This window comes from Nuphar pumila, chromosome 4, assembly GCF_984573655.1.
Source record: "Nuphar pumila chromosome 4, dmNupPumi1.hap1.1, whole genome shotgun sequence".
NCBI lineage: Eukaryota > Viridiplantae > Streptophyta > Magnoliopsida > Nymphaeales > Nymphaeaceae > Nuphar > Nuphar pumila.
In genome coordinates, this window is record NC_143252.1 from 29683730 (window position 1) to 29705737 (window position 22008).

The 22008-nt window shown below is 36.4% G+C and overlaps 1 protein-coding gene across 1 annotated transcript in view; it reads left to right on the forward strand.

Annotated features, from left to right (window-relative positions):
* LOC149839787 (outer envelope pore protein 16, chloroplastic-like) overlaps positions 1–22008 on the forward strand; it is a 41259-nt gene that overhangs the window by 3665 nt on the left and 15586 nt on the right. Inside the window, exons 3-5 of the mRNA XM_090004230.1 lie at positions 2082–2113; positions 10346–10379; positions 10783–10850. Of these exons, the coding sequence (XP_089860356.1) occupies positions 2082–2113; positions 10346–10379; positions 10783–10850 (134 nt within the window). The remainder of the gene's footprint in view (positions 1–2081; positions 2114–10345; positions 10380–10782; positions 10851–22008) is intronic.

Genomic DNA, 22008 nt, shown 5'->3' on the forward strand with positions numbered 1-22008 from the left:
ATCTGTGACTATGGTTCTAACTATAGTCTACAGGGCCAAGTTAAGTAATACCAGTCACCCATATCGCTGATATTTTGAAAAGATCACAATATTATTGACATTTTCAGCTAGGCTGATAATATGGGAAAATATTATTATCACAATATTTTTGTGTTATTTTTTAAAAAGGGTTTTTTACAAATCGGTCCCTGCCTTATCAAGCATTTGCAAATTAGTCCCCGCCTTATCACGTTTTGCAAATTGGTCACCTTGTGATTAACCTTTGCAAATTGGTGCCTGGGTTAACAGCCATTCCTCACCTCTGACGGAAACTGTTGAAGGAACATAAATTAACAAATCTGCTCTCACAGTAGGGTGGCAATCGGGTCTGGTTGGCGGGTTGGCGGGTTGGGTCAGCGGGTCAGCATACCTCAACCCGAACCCGACCCGTTTATTAAACGGGTCGGCTGTGGCAAACACGAACCCGACCCGTTTAATAAACGGGTAACCCGACACGACCCGCCAACCCATTTAATAAATGGGTTGGGTCGGGTAAACGGGTTTTCAAGTTTGCGGGTCAGGTTGACGGGTCAGGTTGGCGGGTTGGCAGACGAGTCGGCGGGTCGACCCACCCGCCTAACCCGTTTATTAAACGGGTCAGGTGGGTTGGCGGGTTGGCATACCCCTAACACAAACCCAACCCGTTTAATAAACGGGTTAGGCGGGTCGACCCGTTTATTAAACGGGTTCATTTTTTCCAAACCCTAACCCGCCTAAGAGGCGGGTTGGCGGGTCGTGTCAGGTTTTGCCACCCCTATCTCACAGGGACTGTTTTGCAAATACCGATTAAGGTAGGGACTAATTTGCAAAAACTGTGTAAAATAACTATTCTGCCCTCATCGAGGATCATTTTTCAGAAAACAAAAATCCCAAGGACTGATTTGCAAAAAGTGCATGAAAAAGACTGTTCTCCCCTAACTGAGGACTATTTTGCATAAAACTCGTAAGGCAGGGACTGATCTGCAAAGAATGAACAAAAACCTCTCTCTCTCGTTCTGGTTCCTATATTTCCTTTTTTTGTTTGTTTTTTTTAATTTTCAGCAACTTGTACATAATATGAAGGCATTACGAGCTAGATTTGGCAGCCATTCTGAAAATGGGCTAAGCAGGGAATCCCTTGAGTCATGTTTCGAACATGGTTTCTTTCTACCCAAATATTCAGCTTGTCCAGATGGATGAGGACAGGCCCCACTTCTTAGGCCATTGATTCGCTGGAGGATTTTGCACATGACGCCCATGGCTTGTAGACTGATTTAAAACAATTTTTACTCAGGGCCGTGCTTTTTCAAAAGCCGATTAGACTCAAAAACTGAATTTAACAACATTGGTTTTAAGTTTTACCCCCCCCCCCCCCCCCCTCTCTGTCATGTACTCTAGCTAGAAATGGTCACCTCTCTCTCTCTCTATATATATATATATATATCATATTTTAAAGCAATACAAAAATAATCAAGCAATGGTCCAGCTGCCTTGGCCTGTACAATGAACCAAACCAGAATTGTAGATGGGGCCTTCATGTTTCTACTACAGTGCGGTGCCATTGAATGGTAAACAACTTTCAGCCATTTGACAAATGTGCATCATATCTTTCATTTACCATTTTGCTTTGGTGGTATTTTCAATTCCATTGTGCACATGGAACTACCATCTTGCCCTGACTGTTTATATTTTAAGTTCAGTTTTTCTGTTTTTTTTTGTGTTTCTCTTGTATTTTAAGCACTTTTAAAGCTTGTTTCTTTATATATTTTTGACAATAGAAAACCTATTATTTTCCTATGTTTCTTATTATTATTTATATTTTTCAATTTTTAAAGCTTCTAAGATTTTTCAGAGAAAAATCACTTTTTGAAAAGATCTCCGAGGAATTACCTTGAATGATCTATGAGTAAAACAATGCATATACATCTTTCCTCTACTTCATTCTATTTATCATGGCACATGGCAATATTTTTTATATACATGTTTGAGTGAAATATTGGTGCTTTACAAACACAGTTACATAATGTCCCCTTATTCATATACGTTTATTTTGGTCATTGTAGGAACCATTTCAAGCAACAATTTGGAGCACACGGTAAGGTTCCTTCTTTCTTAGGATTTATTTTGTCATTTTAGATTGTTTAAGAATTCATTCAATTGGCATGTTAGACATTGTGTTATTACAACAAAATGTCGGGATGACAAAGATGGTAGATAATAGATATATTTGCTCCTTTTTCATCCAAGAGCAAGGCAGTTCCCCGAAAATATCCTAAGTAAATGAGCTGGAGTTTATGTTTAGCTGATTGAGTTGGATGTATATACTGGTTTCGGTGGTCCATGAATAGTTTGGTGGTTGATTTGGCTTTAACCAAAGCAGCAAATGCTGTAGAACTTTGAGTCCTGGTGTGGTTATGTGCTTTGGGTATTTGTACTTTCATAGATCCATGCTCACTAGTTTGGTTTGGTGAATAGATATTTGTGTGTCATGTGCACAAGGATATTCATGTCGTCTTTACAGTCTTGCATTTCACGGAACAATTTAATGATTTATCATATATGTAATATCCATTTGTATACATTATCTTAGTTCAGTCTTTTCTTTATCACCAATTGAGTGAGCCATTCCGGTTTCTTCTCCAAGCTGCTCGATTCACATGGCTTGAGTGTTAGAATTTTGGGCTATGTCAATTTTGTTTTCCTTTTAAGGGGAATGAAAAGTATATGCTAGAAGTTAAGGATAAAGACGTGTCACAAGGTAATATGCCCATATAAAGTAAAAGGTAATGAATTAGAGACAAGAGTTGGAAGTGCCATGAAAAAAACCTAATAAAACATAAGTCGCCACTTGATGTTGCCCAAGTTATCATATTCTTTTGGGTGCGGGCTTGTATCAGAAGTCAGTTTTGCTGAAATGTCATTAAAAACTCTGCTGGTTGTTCACTGTTCATATGGATCGCAGGTAGTCAACAGCTGCCAATACCATGTAGCATTACATTTCATTCCTTTAGATAAATATATTGTCAGCAGAAGTATAGATTCCTGTGTAGCAAAAATCAAGTCAATACGTGAAGCAACTGAATTTGTTTATGCAAAGTGTTGGATGGTCTGCAAGTTGGTGGTATGTGTCTTACAAATTGTTAATCATATCAACCATGCTAAGGTGATAGCTCCAGAGGAGGGGACCTTAACTCCAACTTGCATTCTTGGGAAGAATTCTCGTTGATGGTTCCATAAGAGATCTATGGTAATGAGCATTCCTGGGCTTATTGAAAAGAAGATTCTTAGATGGACCAATACCAAATCACTGGCAAATGGCAATTCATGACTGCAATTGTATATTAGGAGTGGCTCATTTAGACTGCCAGTCAGTCACACATTTTGGTGGACATTTATTGATGGTGTTCCTCAGGGTTTGCATAAAAAACAACAGTTTTTTATCATTAAGCTACATCTACCACTTTGACGAAAAGTTTGATAGGTTTGAGCTCAATTTTGTGGTGTTTCAGAGCATTAAACTGCTTACCGTTTTATCTTTTGCATCTCGATTTCTGTGTGGACCTTCTAAACCTAAATTTTCCCCACTTCATGTATTTATATAATCCTTTATGTTAAAATTTTCTGTAATTTTATTTTTTCTATTTTGGGTTTTGTGATGAAATGGTGATCTTCCACAAAAGCACAAAAGCTCACAATAGGTGTCTATTGGAGACACTACAACCCACAAAAGGGTATAAATGGAAGAACACAAAATAAAATAATAAATTTTTATTTCTCACGAAAAATGCTTAAGAAGCATTGAATTACAAAGGAGAGAGGATCACCCCTATTTATACAAGAAAAGAGAAGGGGGAGAAGAGCTCTTCTCAAAGAGTCGTTGGACCTAGTCCAACGACTATAATTATAGCCGTTGGACTAGGTCTAACGACTATATCCTAGTCAAGATCTAATTAGATCTTTGACTAGATACAAAGTCTAGTTCAAAATGAACTAGACAAAAATTACAATAAAAGAATATAGAAAAGGAAAATAAAAATAATAAAAATATAAATAAATACTATATTATTATATTATATATGTTACACTTTTTATATTTTTAACACTTTCCCTCAAACTTACGGTACAATGAGCAAAAGTTTGTTTAAGAGGAAATGATATCTAGGAGCAGCCAGAGGTTTGGTGAAGAAGTTCGCTAATTGATATTTTGATGTTACATAGGGCAGATCAATGGTTCCATGTAGATACTCTTCTCAAACATAGTGACAGTTCATTTCAATATGTTTGGTGCGTTCATGAAATGTTTACTTGCTGGGAATATAGATCATACTCTTGTTGTCATAGCACATGCTTTAAGCTTGCATCACTTCAACTCCCATGTCAGCTAGCGGACATTTGAGTCAAACTACTTTCGTTGTCGTAGTGGTCATGGCTCGATATTCAGCTTCGGTGGATGAAAAAGAAACCTTCTACTACTTTTTGCACCGCCACGAAATCAGGGACTCACCTAAGAAAACACAAAAACCAGTGGTTCTATTGAGATCACCTCCACAATCAACATCAGTATAAGCGATTAAATCTAATGAAGATGAAGCAGACAAGAAGATGCCTCATGAAAGGGAAGATCTTATGTATCTAACAATACACAAAACTGCTTCCATGTGAATAAAAGTAGGAGCATGTTGAAACTGGCTAGCTGTGTTTACAATGTGTGCTATATCAGGTCTAGTAATGGAAAGGTAGGAAAGTGCTCCAATAAGCTGTCTGTAAGGAGTGGGATCATCAGGAGGTTCTTCGTCATCGATTCACATTTTGATGTTGACAACTTCTGGATTCTCCACTTTCTTATCATCTGTAATTTTAGACTTAGAAACAATATCCAAAGTAAATTTAGACTGAGATAATAAATGCCCACGAGGGTAATAAGCTACTTTAATTCTTAAGAAATATTTCAATAAGCCTAAATCAGTCATTTCAAAATGAGTTTTAAGAAGCTTTTTAATGTTTTTAACTCTTTGTTTGTTGCTTTCGGTGATGATCATGTCATCCACATAGAGAAGAAGAATAATCCCTACATCAGAATACTTAAGAAATAAAGCAGTGTCAGTCAAATAAGATCGAAAACCAATATCAAGCATAACATGACTAAACCTGTCATACCAGACTTTTGGTGCCTGTTTAAGACCGTAAAGAGCTTTTTCTAAATGAAGAGTTTTACCCTTAGGGATACTAATACCAGGCGGGGCTTCTATATAAACTTCTTCAACTAGATTTTCATTGAAAAAGCATTTTTGACATCAATTTGAAATATGAGTCATTTTCTAATAGATGCTAAAGCTATTAATGTCCTGACAGTGGTCATTTGGGCAAATGGAGTAAAAGTTTCTTCGTAATCGATGTCATACTCTTGGGCATACCCCTTGTCACTAATCTGACTTTATACCTTCCAAGAGTTTCATTACTCTTGGTTTTAACTTTGTAAACCCATCAACAACCTATAGGTTTCTTGCCTAGAGGATTATCTTGAATAATCCAAGTGTTAGCTTTTTCTAATGCTTTCAATTTTGCCTTTATGGTTTCTATCTATTCTGTATGGTTTTTGGCTTTAGAATAGGATGACGGATCTACATATGACTGTATTAATGCAATAAATGCCTTCTATATAGGTGAAAAAGATTCGTAAGACACAAAATTTTCGGGAGGTCTAGAAATTTTGGATGACCTTCTGGTTTGTACTTCGAAGTATTTTTTTAATACACATGGAAGATTGGATTCTCTATGTCTTAAATATTGTAGACTAACGTCCTTATGAGTTTGCTTTTCATTATCAACATTATGTTTAGAATCAATAGTACTTTGATCATTGTCTAAATTGTATTCATGATCACATTCATTAGATTTTGAAGTCAAATCTATCAAAAAAAGAATATTCGGTTACTACCTTGGGATTTTTAAATTCAAAGAAACTTTTTTTTTTCAAAAAAGGATACATTTCTTGATACATATAATTTTTCATTTTGATAATCAAAACACTTGTAGCCTTTTTTATTATCTTCATAACCTAAGAAGGCACAAAGAATGATACTAGGGGAGAGTTTATCATTCTTGTTGGTGAAAACAAAATATTTGCATCTAAAGACCGTTAATCTAGTGTAATTAGGAGATAAATTAACAAGTTTCTCAATTGAAGTTATATTTTTTAAAGAAGAAGATGGCATTCGATTAATGAGATAGATAGCAGTTAGGGCAGCTTCTTGCCTAAAATCCTTTTGGAACTTGATTTGTTATTAATAAAGTTTTAGTGGTTTTCATAATGTGTCGATGTTTTCATTCGGTCAGATCATTTTGTTGTGGTGTTCGGACAAGATCTTTGATGTGTGATGCCATGTAAATTGAGATAGTCTTTAAATTCTTTGGACAAATTCTCTTCCTGAATCAGTGCGAAAAATGAAACTATCATTTTGAAATTTATTTTTAGCCATTTTGTGAAATGTTTGAAAATATGAAAAAACCTCAGATTTATGCTTAGGGAAGGAAATCCAAGTATGCATAGAAAAGTCATTGACAAAAATTACATAATATGCATATGCACCTTATGATATGACCGGTACAAGACCTCAAACATCCGAATGTATTAACTCAAGTGGTCTAGAAGAAACAAAAGTTCTAACATTTTCATTTTGCCAATAATACAATCTTTACAAGTAAAACTTTCAGAATTTCATTTTTTTTTAACTTGAAAAAAGTTAGATTTTAGACATGATGATGGCCAAGTCTTTTGTGCCATAGATCCAACTTCATCTTTCCCCCAAGATACAATAGCTTCGACGATCTAGATCGGTGCACTCTGACGGTAGATCGTCCTTTGAAGACAACCTATCGGAATCACTGTTGTAGAAAACCCCTTTCTGGGAAACGCAAGAGAGTGAGAGAGAGATAGCAACAAGGAGAGAGAAAACGAAGAGTCAGGCTAACATAAAGCATTCTTGGGCAATTCCCAAAAATCTATATAATAGAGTTCTCCTTCTCTATGACTTTCTCCAATTAGCTTTACTCACTGGTGATCCTATACCCAACAACCATAAGAAAAGAAGGAGATATTACACCCATAATCAAATATTTGAGAAACAAATAAAAGATTTAGATTTAGATTTAGATTTAGTTTAATAATATATCTAATTTCTGGAATAAAGAATTTTTTGAATTTTTGAAGATTTTCAAAATTTTCTATTCCTTTAATTTCAAGAGATGTATCTTCAACAAGATACTATAATCAAGACCCAATGTTCTTGATGAAAGACAAGTGTACATTATGCACAATAAGAACACAAAGAACACTTGTGCACAAAAGCACAAATCAATCAATCTCACAAATGCACTAAAAAAAATGAATAAAAGCTTTATTGAATACTCGGGCTTTGACCCAAAGCCATAGCCAAACACAAGGGGGAACACCCCTATATATACACAATGAGAGGCCATGGAGGGGCTCCCAATATGATCGTTGGGACCCCTCCAACGGTTATAATTATAACCGCTGGAGGGCCCAATGATCATGTTGGGTGGGCCCCTCCATGTGCTAAAAGCCAAAAAAGAAAAAAAGAAAAAAGAAAAAAAGAAAAAAAAGAAAACAAAAAGAAATAAATTACATACATATTCTAAAAAAAGAATGTGTAAAAAGATGAATATACTCTTATGGCTGAAAAGAAATAAATATATATTATATATATATATATATATAATAGGTAGATACATATACATATATTATATATATGTATATGTATATGTATTACCTTATATATATAAAATATATATTGGATTACAAGATGAGATTACATAATTTAACAGTACTATTAGCTAGTATCATTAGCTGTGGAAACTTTTGACACACTTGAGTTATTGTTAAGACATTCCAACAAACTATTGATATTTGGAGTCATATGAAAAGAAACACTAGATTCAAGAAGCCAAGGAAAGTTACCTGTATCGGAAAAGGATGAAACAACTAAACAACTGCTCCGATTGAGGCTTCAGTTGAGGAGGATGCTCCTTTGAGAAAAGATTGAAGGAAACCCATTAATTGAGCTATAGATCCAGGTGCATCTTGATTCCGAACCAACATATGCAACTTTCTTTTTTTCTCTTTTCTTTAACCTAGGACATTGAGGCCTATAGTGCCCTAATTAATGACAATCATGGCAAATAACTTTTCTCTTGTCAAAATTACCATTTTGTTTACTAAAGTGAGGCGGCTTATAAGTACTCACATAACTTCCCATTCTAGATACAGTTAGAACAAAATTGTCTTCATGCTTTGGAGTATTCTTTTTTAGTCTATTTTCCTCCATAGTTAGTTCCTCTATATTATCAATGATAGAAAGAACATTTTCTCAATGTAAAAGAGTCGATTTGGTTGTTTCAAATTCCGGCCTTAAATCATTTACAAAGTGATAAAAGTGTTCCATATCGAGTTGCTTTTGGCGAAGCTCAATATCTTCGAAACAATGCCATTTTGGCTCAAGAAGAGCCAACTCTTTCCAAAGTTTGGATAACTCATTATTATATTTCTTAATACTTTTGTCTTTTTTAGTCAAAGTACGAACTTCGTCTTGCAAATTGATAGATGTCCAATATCTTTAAAGAAATACATATTCCTAAGCTCAAATTTGGCTAGAATACAACATTTCTTCATGTCAATGCTATTAATTAGTCATGACATAATTTTGGCATGCCCTATCCTCCATTCTTTTCATTTTTTCTCATAGGTAGCCAAGGTCTTATTTTTCTCTCTTTTCGTGAGAGGTACTTCTTTATCATTCTAATTTTTCGTGAGAACTAGTTTTGGTTCCGAATTGAAACCATCTACTATACCCCACAACCCTTTTTCCCAAATGTGGTGCTTCATGATAGAAGCCCACATCACATAGTTGGTGTCATTTAATTTCATAGGCATAATGGTGACATTATCATTCTCATCCATCTTTTACAAAGGTGAGAAAAAAAAGAGAGGATAGATGGGAAGAAAAAGAAAAAAAAAGAAAGAGAAGAGAAGAAGAAAAAAAGAACACGATCACGAATTTAGGTAGCCAATCTATCCTCCAAACGTCTTCTTTTTTTTATGGGAATTGCACAAAAATCACTTGAATCACGAACAAGAGGATGAATCGCTCTTTGCTAAGGAGGCACGAAAAAACGAGGTGAAAACTCTCCAAGATCTAAAAGCTTCCAAGCTCTGATACCATGTAATGAAATTGTGATTTTCCACAAAAGCACAAAAGTTCACAATTGGTGGCTATTGGAGACACTACAAGCCCAACCCACAAAAGGTAATAAATGAAAGAAAACAAGATAAAATAATAAACTTTTATTTCTCATGAAAAATGCTTAAGAAGCATTGAATTACAAAGGAGAGGGGATCACCTATACAAGAAAAGAGAAGGTTGAGAAGCGCTCTTCTCAAAGAGTCGCAACTCTAATTATAGCCGTTGGACTAGGTCCAATGACTATATCCTAGTCAAGATCTAATTAGATAGAAAGTTTAGTTCAAAATGAACTAGACAAAAATTACAATAAAAGAATAAAGAAACAGAAAATAAAAATAATAAAAATATAAATAAATATTATATTATTATATTATATATGTTACACTTTATATTTTTAAGAGGTTTATCCACCTAAATACATGAAATCAATTTCTTGCCTAGATCACTATCTCCCTTACCTGATTCTATGTTTCTGTCGGGATTTTTTCCTTTTTACAGAACAGTTTGCATATGTATGAGATCACCGTGTTCATATATATTGCTTCTTTTATATCTGCATCCTTTTACCTAGTAAAGTTGGTTTCCTTTTTTCTTTTAGTGCAACAGTTGTCTTGTCCTGTTCACTGTACTCCCTATAGTGCTTGTTCTGTGTAATGGAGAGGTTATATAGTCTTTGCAACTCACCCTATAAAATTGACCAGATCAAATGGCCATTGGAAATCTGATTGAGTGCTATTATTTATGCTTGGGCCTGTCCCTTTACATATACCCTGGCAGTGATGGAAGATTTGAATAATTTTGGCAATTTTGGGAATCAACTTGAACAATTGCTAGTTACTGTTGGCTGACTTTGCATTTTCACTTATTCAGTTATGCTGATATATTACTATCCTACTTACTATATACACAGGCACACAATATACCATTTACAAATTGTCTTTCTAAGCAAGAATTTTGTGCACAAAAGAACAGTCACACTGCTTCTCTGTTGGTATACATAGAAAATATATCAGTATATGGAATAGTTTAGTGTATATATCCCTTGATAATTGATCATGTTTTTGCAGTTCAAAAAGATGTGCAAGGAAGGTGCATTATGGGGTAAGCCTTATGATTTTCTTGATTCCTTCATATGTTTAGCTATTCATGCCTGTGCCCAAATGTCTTTCTTCCTTGGACTGGGCAGAGTTGCAGTTTCTTGACCTAGAGTTCTCCAGAGACTACTCCAGAGCTTCTCTATCCATCAAAAGAAAGAATAAGCTTTATGGATTTCTTCATTCCTGCATATACCTGAGTCCAACTTTCTTTGTTCCCTGGACTGGGCAGTGTTACCCTATTTTATCTTAAGGCTCTCCAGGGGCTGCTCCACTGCTTGGCTGTCCATTAAAAGAAAACCATTATAATGTAATTCATTTTGGGATATATGTCATGATCTTATAAAGTATCCCTAATTTTCCATGAGCATCCAATTATATAATCAATCTTCATTTTCATGTAATTGCAGGCACTGTAGCTGGAGTTTACGTGGGAATGGAATATGGAATGGAAAGGATTCGTGGCAGAAAAGACTGGGTAGTTCTCATTTAATCCCACTTGGGTCTATTTTACTTTTGCCACTATTTTTATTTGCTTATTTGTCTATTTTTTAAGCGATTTCTAGACATTATCTTTTCATGCACTAGCATTTGGGACATACAACACACACATGAAATGAAATAAGCGGAAATAAACACAATGTCCTATAATGGACATTCATAAGCAAAATGCAAAGAACAAGTCCACAATGGACAAACACAAAGACAACAATGGCTTTGCTAAAGGGAAAAATCTTACGAAGCAAGAAATGGGCTTATAAAAGCCACACTTTACAAAGGGGTTTACTCCTTTATTTATAAGTAAAAGAGAGAGAGAGAGAGAGTGGGCATTGGGAGGCCCAACAAGGAGTCGTCCAACGACTCTTAGTTTGGACCCCCAATGCATTATGCATTTAATGCATTTACAAAAAAAAAAAATAGGAAAAAGAAAAAGAAAAAGAAAAAAAAGAAACTAAAAGGAAAAGGCTAAAAATGCCCCTATTGGGCAGAATTACAGAAATACCCTTTATCGGGTATGATGGGATATATATATATATATATATATATATATATATATATATATATATATAGCCTCTGATTAACATTTTTAGCTAGTTTATGTGTGTCTTACCATGGTAGGGCATTTATCAATCTCTAAATGTGAGAACTAACCCTTTGGGATTGATTGAACATGCATTATGCTTAAGTTCTGTATTTCAACATGGGCTATTTCTTTGTTGGCTTTAAATTGATTTTTAACATAGTGATAATTTTTTTGAAAACAATCAAATATTTCAGATTTGTATTTAAGGAAATATATCCATGTATCTCTACTATAATCATCCAAAAAATTATATAGTACAATACTCCTCCTTTGGATACAACCAGAGCCGGTAATGTATTAACTCAAAAGCCTCTTTTGATACAAAATGACTAGATCCAAAAGGTAAGGATTTCATTTTTCCAAGAATACAATCTTCACAAATAAATCATTTTCATTACAATTTGCTAGAAATGAAAACAAATGCATTTTTGATATACTAGGATGTCCTAATCTTTTATGCCAATTTTTTGTCTTTTTTTTTTGCAAAATTACAAAAAACATGTTTTGATGGTTCAAGATTGTCCATGAAATAGAGATCTCCACTTCTATGGCGTCGGCCAATCGGCTTCTCAGATTGGAGATCCTGCACCAAACAACGACTAGATGAAAAATAAATCTTGCACCTATAGTTCGCTATTTGAGAAAAAGATAGATGATTTAAATTTAAATTTGATACCATTCTAACATTTGGTATATAAAAGATTTGATGTTTATCCAAAGTTTCAAAACTTTTGAATTTTAAAGTACCATCGGCGATAGAAATATAAGAATCATTTGGGTTAATATGGCATTCAGATAGTATGGACTCATTTGATAATGCACCAAAATTAAGAATCCAAGAAGTCTTACCAGGATCAATGCAAGTGGACACGACCACATCGGAGAGGGAAGATGCTTGATTTTTGAACATTGGTTGTAGTGCCTCCATGAGTTGTACTAGTGACGTTGAGACAACGCTTTTGGAGCTTTCATCTACACCATTTCTTTCAAAAGATGGCCCTATGGAATGCAAATTTTTTTCTCTTTGTTCTTCTCTTCTCCTCTTTGGAAAAAATGGCTTGATGTGACCCGACTTATTGCAAAAATGACAAATGATCTTCTTCATGGAATCATACTTGGAATTATACTCATTTGTGTTTCTTTTAAAGCGTGGAGGTTTGTAGACTCTTTAATGGTTTTCAGGTCTTGACATAGCAAGAACCAAGTCTTCATTTTTGGAAGAGATTAGTTTTTTAACCTATTCTCGTCCATGGTAAGTTCTTTCAAAGTTTCAACTACAGAGGGAACACTTTCTCTATGCAAAAGTGCAGACTTAGTACCTTTAAATTTAGGTCTAAGTTCATTTATAAAATGATAAAAATGCTCCATGTTAATTTGTTTTTCACGGAACTCTATGTCCATGGGATAATGCCACTTAGGCTCTAAAAGAGCAAACTCATCCTATTGAGCATTGTAATATTCTCCTATGCTCATGTCTCTTTGGGTCATGGTTCTAACTTTATGTTGAAGGTTACATACATGAGCTATATCTTTTAGAGAATACATATTTTGGAGATACTTTCAAGCATCACTAGCAAAATCAAATTTGGCTAGGCTAGAACATTTCTTAATGTCAACAATATTGATGAGCCTGCCATAATCTTTGAATGACTCATTCTTTATTCCTTCCATTTCTTTTTGTATTCGGCAACGGCTTTGCCCATATCGTTTTCTTGAAGTGGCACTTCTTTACCGTTGTAAATCTTAGTAAGCTTGAGTTTGGGTTCTTTGTTTGTTCCGTCCACCAAACCCCATAAACCTTTGCTCTAAATTTGATGTTTGACAATTGATGCTCACATCACATAATTGGAGTCATTTAGATTCACATGAATGGTAACGGTCTCTCTATCATTTTCCATGGTGAGGCCACAGTAGAGAAAGAAAAGGGGAAGAGAGAAAGAAAAGAGGAAAGAGAGAGAGGACATGATCCCACGATCTACGAGCACATGTTCCCACAAGCAAAAAGAAGATTTCAAGAGTCGTATCACCAATGACTCTGATACCGTGCAATGAAACATGGTGTGCATAAATAAAATGCCATTAAAGGGCTATAAAGTGCACAATTACAAAAGCCACTAATGGGCAAACAAGAGTTGCCAGTTGAGGAAGCGGGAGCGGGAAGCGATACGGGAAGCAGGAGCGGGAAGAGAGGCACTTTCAAAAATGTAGGAAGCGGGGAAGCGTGGGTCCACTTAGAAGAAAATTATGAACCGTCTCGGAAGCGACCTAGGAAGCGAACCAGAAGCGAGGGGGAAGAGAAAAAAAATGAAAAAATGGGGGAAGCGTGGGGGAAGCGAGGGGGAAGTGTGAAAAAGTGTATTCTAGATATTAAGACCCGGGTCCATTGTATGTACAGTCTATGTTTTATTTATTTTGGGTCTTTCGGGTCTGGACATTACACTAGACCCGGACCCATACTGATTCATTTACACTTATTAATAGAATGTTTAGGTCACGATTTCATTGATTGAATTCGTGACAGCCGCATCCTTTGTTCTCCTTTTTTATTCTTTTCTCATTTCATAGGTTCCTCTCAAACTTACATGCTATCAGAGTCGAGATCCAGGATCGAAGATCGAAGGGGCTTCAAAGAAGGATTCATCCAGAACTAGAGGTTTGAGGTTTTATCTCTCGTGTTTTTCTCCTCTCTGTGGATTCACGCTTCATGTGAAATCCCTAATTTCATCACGGTAACGCGAATCATGTTTCTCTCCTTTATCTCCTCTCTGTGGATTCACGTTTCACGTGAAATTCCTAATTTCATCACCGTAACGTAAAATTTTTGAAACACCCAAAAGGATCAGTTCCCTCATCCCTCGTTTCTCTCCTTGATTTTTTGGTGGACTCACGTTTCATGTGAGTCCCTAAAGTCGATTTGCTTTGGTCTGATCGTTTGTACTTGGAAATATCTCAAATATTCAGTTCTCCTCCTTTTTTGTCTGATATATCCAGATCTGATCGCATCTTTACAGCAGATTTGAGGCATTTTTTATTCCTAACCAGCGTCTCTATCTTTTCTATTCTCGCTGTCTCATTTGGTATTCAGAAAAACAGTCGGCTATTTGTTCATTTTTTTTTATTACTTCAAACATAAGCCTTATAAAAGGAGGAAAGGAAAAATTTTTTTGGGTCTGACAGACTCAGATCGTCAATCTCTTGAAAAGTGACAGTCGAGCAAAAAAAAAAAAGGTGACCAGTACCCTTCTCGGCAACAAATTGAGCATTTCACTTCGTGATTATTATTGTTAATTTTCTCCTCCCTCCTTACTCTTCATGGATTCTCATTCCTCTCAATCGAGCATCTCTTCGAGTTTTCTAAATCAGCTTGTCTCCGAAAAGCTAAACACCTCAAACTTCTTGATCTAAAAGAGACAAATCATCCCTTTTATAAGGAGCCAAGGACTCTTAGGCCACCTGGATGGAACCACTCTAGTACCACTAGAGTTTGTTACGAGAGAAGAGAAAGATGACAAAGGGTTTAGTTCAATTGTGTATGTTAAAAATGTGGAGTATCTCAACTGGGAAAAGAAAGATCAGTCTGTAGTTGCATATATCACTTCTACCCTGTCCCAAGAGGTTCTTGTTGCCATTCCCGACAATTGTACAACCCTGCAACTCTGGGAAAGATTGGTTCAGACGTATTCACAGGTTTCACAGGCGAGAAAGAATTTCAGTTGCTAAAAAAGGACTCCATGACCATCATGGAATATTTGAACAAGATGAAGACTATCACAGACCAACTTGCAGTTATAGGATGTGCCATAAGTGACACTGATATGGTGCAACAAACTCTAAGTGGATTGGGATCTGACTACCATATGATCGTTACTTCACTATTGTGTCTACCTGCCCTTCCTACCTTTGATGAGTTACGAGCTAAATTAATTCAGTACGAATGACTCTGAAGAGTTTTTCTGAAGAAACTCATGTTCATACAAATTTCCAAGAAATTCTTGCCACAGGGGTGACTTACGGTCGAGGAAGAGGACGAGGGGGGCAAGGGTGAAGTGGACACGGAGGACGTGGTTCGCTCCCCACTCCAAACATAATGACTCATGCACAGGGACAAAGATCCATCCCCACTTGCTTCCTTTGTAACAAAAGGGGGCATATCAAGGCGAATTGTTGGCACAATCCAGAAAATAAAGGAAAGGCTTCACAAACAGAACCCAAAAGAAATTTCACCAATATCAGAGACAGTGGAGAGATTAAAGATCTGTTAATATCCACCTTGTCAGAATTGAAATTGAAGCAGAATGATCAAGGTGCTTCGTTTGTTGACTCAGGGGCAGCAACTCACGTGACTGGTGATGCAGGTAAACACTCCAACCCTATTCCTTATTTTGGCAAAAGTAAAATTGTCACTGGCGATGGATCCCACCATCCTGTTTCTCATGTCGGAAAAACTGTCATTCCCATGTCACATTCCACCCTTGAACTTTCTGATGTTCTTCATGCTCCTAACATCAAGAAAAATATTGTCTCTGTTTCCAAACTTATTGATGATAATCATGCTTCAGTTGAATTCACTCCCTTCTCTGTGCAAGTCAAGGACCTTCGCACAAGGGAAACATTCGCTGAAGGAAAGAGACGAGGCAATATGTATGTCTTTGAAGAAGCTCCATGTCATTCCCTCTCCCCCTACTCATTTGGATTCAAAGTCTTCATTAGAGTCGTGTTCTTCCTCTTCTGCAAATGTTTTTAGTATTTCTCAATGTAATAAGCCTTTCTTGTGGCATAGTCGATTAGGACATTGTGGGAATCATTTTATTGAGAAACTTGTCTCGAATAATCTCATCTTAAAATAAAGTCTCAATGGGGATGAGAACAGTCAGAAGTGTTTCAGTTGTCTTTTATGCAAAAGTCATGTATTGCCTTTTCATTCCATTAATAAGAGAGCTTCAAAACCTTTTGAAATATATTGTTCTCATGTATGGGGACCCGCCCCAGTTGCCTCTGGATCTAGAAGCAGATACTACCTAATCTTTGTTGATAACTATTTTCGATACACCTGGATATATTTCATAAAAAATAAGTCGAAAGTTTTCCTTTTGTTTCGAATTTTTCTTTCCTTAGTAAAAATTCAATTCTCTTAGTCTATCCAATTTTTCCAATGTGATGGAGGTGGGGAGTTCAGCTCTAGTGACTTTATTTCTTTTCTTCAAAATAATGGGATAGAAAGAAGGGTGTCCTGTCCACACACCCCTCAACAAAATGGGATTGCTGAGCGAAAACATAGACATATCGTTGAAAGTTTCATGAGTATTCTTCGTGACAGTAATCTTCCCATCAATCTGTGGACAGAAGCTTTTCATTCTGCCGTACATATGATAAATAGACTACCTATGGTTGTTTTGAAAAATAAGTCCCCTTATTACTATCTTTTTGGAGCTCATCCTAATTATCATGATTTGTGTGCCTTCGGATGTGTTTGTTATGTGCACATTGATCGGTCCTTGAGAAATAAATTTCAGGACAAGGCTCAAAAGTGTAGATTTGTGGGATACGCAGACGACTACAAAGGATATAGGTGTTATGATTCAACCAACAGGCGCATCAGAATCTCAAGGAATGTCGTCTTTGACGAGTAAAATTTGATCATAGAGTCGTCACAACGGACATGTCCTCTAACGCAACTGAAGTTTATTATCCTTGGCTGAATTCAGAACTTTTTACTAGTTCCAATGAAGTCTGTCCTCCAGATTGTGTGCAGCAAGAAGAAGAAGTGTTTGAAACTACCGGAACATCGAGATCACAGAATGAGGAAGAAGTATCATCATCCGTACCAGGCAGATACAAGGGCATTTCCTATTCTAGACAGAGAACGGGAACTTCAAGTTATCTAAATCCTGTCTCAGCAACCGACCCTACTCCCTCTCATACCCTTGAAGTTAGGAACTTTTCCTTGGATTTTCAGTTGTTTTTAACAACCCTCAATAAGGACGATGAACCTATTATATACTGTCAGGCAGCTACTTCTACTAAATGGGTCGAAGCCATGAATGATGAAATGCAATCATTACATGAATGTGGAACTTGGGAAATTGTTATCAGACCACCTGACAAAAATGTTGTCGGATGCAAATGAGTCTAAAAAATAAAGTATAAACCAGATGAAACCATTGAACGATACAAGGCAAGACTGGTGGCAAAAGGGTTCACCCAAGAAGCAGGGCAAGATATGAGACCTTCAGCTCGGTGGTGAGAATGGGAACGATTCGAATCATTCTTTCCCTGGCTGTTGAACATGGATGGAAGCTGAGCCAACTTGATGTAAAAAATGCGTTTCTGCATGGGGATTTGAAGGAGGAAGTATATATGGAACAACCTTCTTGATATCAAGAACAAAACTGCAAAACCCATGTGTGCAGGCTAAAGAGAGCTATTTATGGTCTAAAACAAGCATCTCATTCTTGGTTTGACAGCTTCTCGCTTGAGATTCAAAAGCATGGATTTTCACCTTCTCTACTGGATCACTCATTATTCATTTTTAGAAGTCAGAATGTGACCACCGTTCTGTTAATCTATGTTGACGATATTGTCATCACAGGAAACTCTGAAGCTCACATCAAAGAAGTAAAAAACTTGCTAGGCCAGAGGTTCAAAATGAAAGATCTTGGTGTCTTGCGTTACTTTCTTGGTGTAGAAGTTGACAGCCAGGCTCGTGGTTTGACTCTCACTCAGCACAAGTATACAGTAGATGTTCTCAGTAAGGCAGGTACGAAAGACTGCAAGCCTTTAGGAACTCCAAGTATGCTTCACCAAAAACTTAACATTCATGATGGAGACCTGTATGAGGACCCTACCAGATATCGCAGTCTAATAGGGATGTTACAGTATCTCACATTCACTCGTCCTGATATTGTTTATTCAGTCAATCAAGTGTCTCAGTTTATGCATGCACCACGTACTGGACATATGGAAGCGGTTAAGAGGATCCTTTGATATCTGAAAGGAACCATTGGGGACGAATTAATATATTCACCACAATCATCTGGCAGCAAGGATGAGCATGAACTTACTGTATATTGTGATGCAGACTGGGCAGGAGACCCTGATGAACGAAGATCTACATCAGGATATTGTGTCTTCATTGGTAGAAATTTAGTCTCTTGGAGTAGTAGAAAACAAAAGGTTGTCGCTAGATCAAGCACTGAGGCTGAGTATAGATCCATGGTTGCCACTACTGCCGAAGCCACATGGATCAGGCATCTACTAACCGAAGTGGGAGAAAAGATATCTCACTCTACCTTGCTGTGTGACAATCAAAGCGCCCTCAACATGTCATTCAATCCTGTACATCACAGTCGTGCTAAGTATATTGAGATCGACCAACATTTTGTGAGACAAAAGGTTGAAGAAAAAGAGATCGAGCCTGAGTTCGTCAATACTGAAAGACAAGTTGCTGACATATTTACAAAGGGTTTGACAAAAGATCATTTTTTGATGCTTAAAGGCAAGTTGTTCATGGTCCAAAACCATGATCAACTTGAGGGGGGGGGGGGGGGGGGTGAAAAAGTGTATTCTGGATATTAAGACCCGGGTCCATTGTATGTACAATCTATGTTTTATTTATTTTGGGTCCTTCGGGTCTGGACATTACACCAGACTCGGACCCATACTGATTCATTTACACTTATTAATAAAATGTTTAGGTCACGATTCCATTGATTGAAATCGTGACAGCCTCACCCTTTGTTCTCCTTTTTTCTTCTTTTCTCATTTCACATGTTCCTCTCAAACTTACAAAGTGTGCTTCCCATTTATGGGAAGCGTGTTTCCTCCAAAAAAAAAAGGGACGCTTCCCCTCACGCTTCGGAAGCGCAACGTTTTACGCTTCCGAAGCGCGCTTCCCCCTTTACCCTAGGCGCTTCCGGTAACTCTGGGGCAAACTACACTAAGCCACAAAGGGCTAACACACAATACTCACAAAGAGCAAGAGAACACAACTAAAAAATATAATCTTTTTATAAAATGCTTAAGAAAAAGCATAGCAATTACAAAGGGAGAAGTCCTCTATATATAAGCCCAAAAGAGAGGAAGGGACGAAAATGAGGTTATGGGAGGCAATCTCATATTTATGACCGTTGGGAGCAGTCCGACAACTAGTTGGGAGCAGACCAACAATCCTTTAACTAAAATAAAAAGATAAAATAATGAAACAAAAAAAAACCTTAAAATAAAAAGGTAAAAAGACAATACAGTCTCTACTAGACTGCTCCTATTACAACAAAGGAAAATACTGAAAATACCGTTGATGGGTATTTCAGTTTCCATACAAAATGAATATATATATATATATATGTATATATATATGTATATATATATTCACATATATATATAGAGAGAGAACTATAAATGTAATAACTATAATTTTTAAATGTTAAATAAATTCATTATATGAAATTGAACCCTATGGATCTTGAACCGGATCTGGACATCATCCGAAATTCAAAAGCTCAATCCAAATCATATTCGGATATGAATATTTTATCGGATTTGGATATTGATCCAAACCCATATCCAAAAATAAAATGAATCTTTTAACGGATCTGGATATTATCCAAATGAATATTTTTAGTGGATATGGATATTTTATCCAAATGGATATTTGTAGCGGATCTGGATATTTATCCAAATCCATATTGTAGGAACTTGTAAATATTTAAATTGACCATTCACAAATTGGTAAAATTTTGGGTGCTTAAATATGAAATATTAAAAAATATAAGGTTTACTTTTGAAATTTATATAAAGAAATAATAATAATAATAAATATAATAAATATAATAAATATCAGGCATTAACCAATGCCTGACAACCTCCAAAATCAACTCCTCTTCTGAGAGTGACACCCAGGGGGTGTCATGGGACTGGGGCATGGTTTCTCTCACTAAAACTCCTCTCCCTTCGGAGCTCCTCTCTCCCCCCTTTCTCTATCCTCAAACCTTCTCTCTTCTATTTTAAATACCCCAACTTGGTTCCCTTATCTAGGTTTCTCTCACTAAAACTCCTCTCCCTTCGGAGCCCCTCTCTCCCCCCTTTCTCTGTCCTGAAACCTTCTCTCTTCTATGTTAAATACCCCAACCCGGTTCCCTTATCTATTTTTCCTTCTATGTGATATCAAACCCTTGTTTTCCTAGCTAGGATACTTGTTATCTGTAAAAAATCGGTTATTTATTGTTCGATAGCAGAAGCCTTATCTTTCTAAAGACAAATTTGAGATCCTGCTGCAGAAGCACCGTCAAAACTGCCATGTTTAAAAGGCGAATTTCATAACACACTACAGAAGTGTTGCCCAAATTTCCAAAACAAGGCATATACCATAAAACTCATTTGGGCCTTCTATGGATTTATAGAATCTCCTAACTCTCTCCTGAACCCTGAGGATTTTTTTTATAGACCAAGATGAGGTAATTTCTTCCAATTATGTTTTTATACAGGGGAAGTTTTGTCAAAAATTTTAAAATAACTTTTGGATTTTTCATATTAGTGAAGTTTCTATCAATTTTTTCAAAACAATTTATGGTTTTTTCAAATTAAATAGGCTCGATACTATTCAAAGTTCAGTAAATTCATAGGCATTATTATTAAAAAATAGAGCAAGTGTTGTCCAAATTTTTATAATCTTTGAATACCATGATATGTGATAGGGTAAGTAATACCTAGGATGCAAGATAAAGTAAATAGTTTTGTTTTATTTCAATCTGAACGAACTATTACTATTTTTGAAGAATTTTAAATGTATGTCACCTATTTAATGATTTAATTTTAGAATTTAATTTGATATATTGTGGATGATGTGAAATAAAATCGTAGGCCCTAAGGTTTTGGCACTATTCATAATTGAAAATATCTAGCACTCTTATTTTTCAGGGATTACGAGTTCAGAACTCAAATTAATTAAATAATTTTATGAGACTTGTATATAATATGTATGTTAAGATTAGCATACATACGTAAGATTGTGGTTGAGCCATGAGTGCAACCTAGGACTCTAGAATTGTTCGGAGATCCATTTATAATTGACTATATGCATCATATTGATAATTCATGCTATTTGTGTTTAATTGCAATTGTAGTTAATATTGTATCTGCCAGTGTTATTAAAAATGCGCCTCAAGGTGCAAAAAGCACGCCTCGCCTCAAGGCGAGGGCCTTTGTGCCTTGAGGCGCAGTCATGCAGGGTAAAAGCATCGAGGCGTACGCCTCATATGCCTCGAGGCGAGGCCCACACGCCTCATGTTGTTGGTCAAATGAGGGTCAAAGCTCTCATTTGACCAACATTAAAATGTTACCCCCGACCCTAATGAGGGTCGAAAGCCCTAATTTGTCGTAGGCCCTCTCTCTTGTCTCTCACAGTCTCTCCCTCTCTCTCGCATCTCTCACGGTCTCTCTCATCTCTCACAGTCCCTCTCCCTGTCGTCTCTCGCAGTCCCTCTCTCTTGTCTCTCACAGTCTCACCTTCTCAGCCTCCTTCTCGCCTTCTCAGTCGCGATGCCGGCAACCCTTG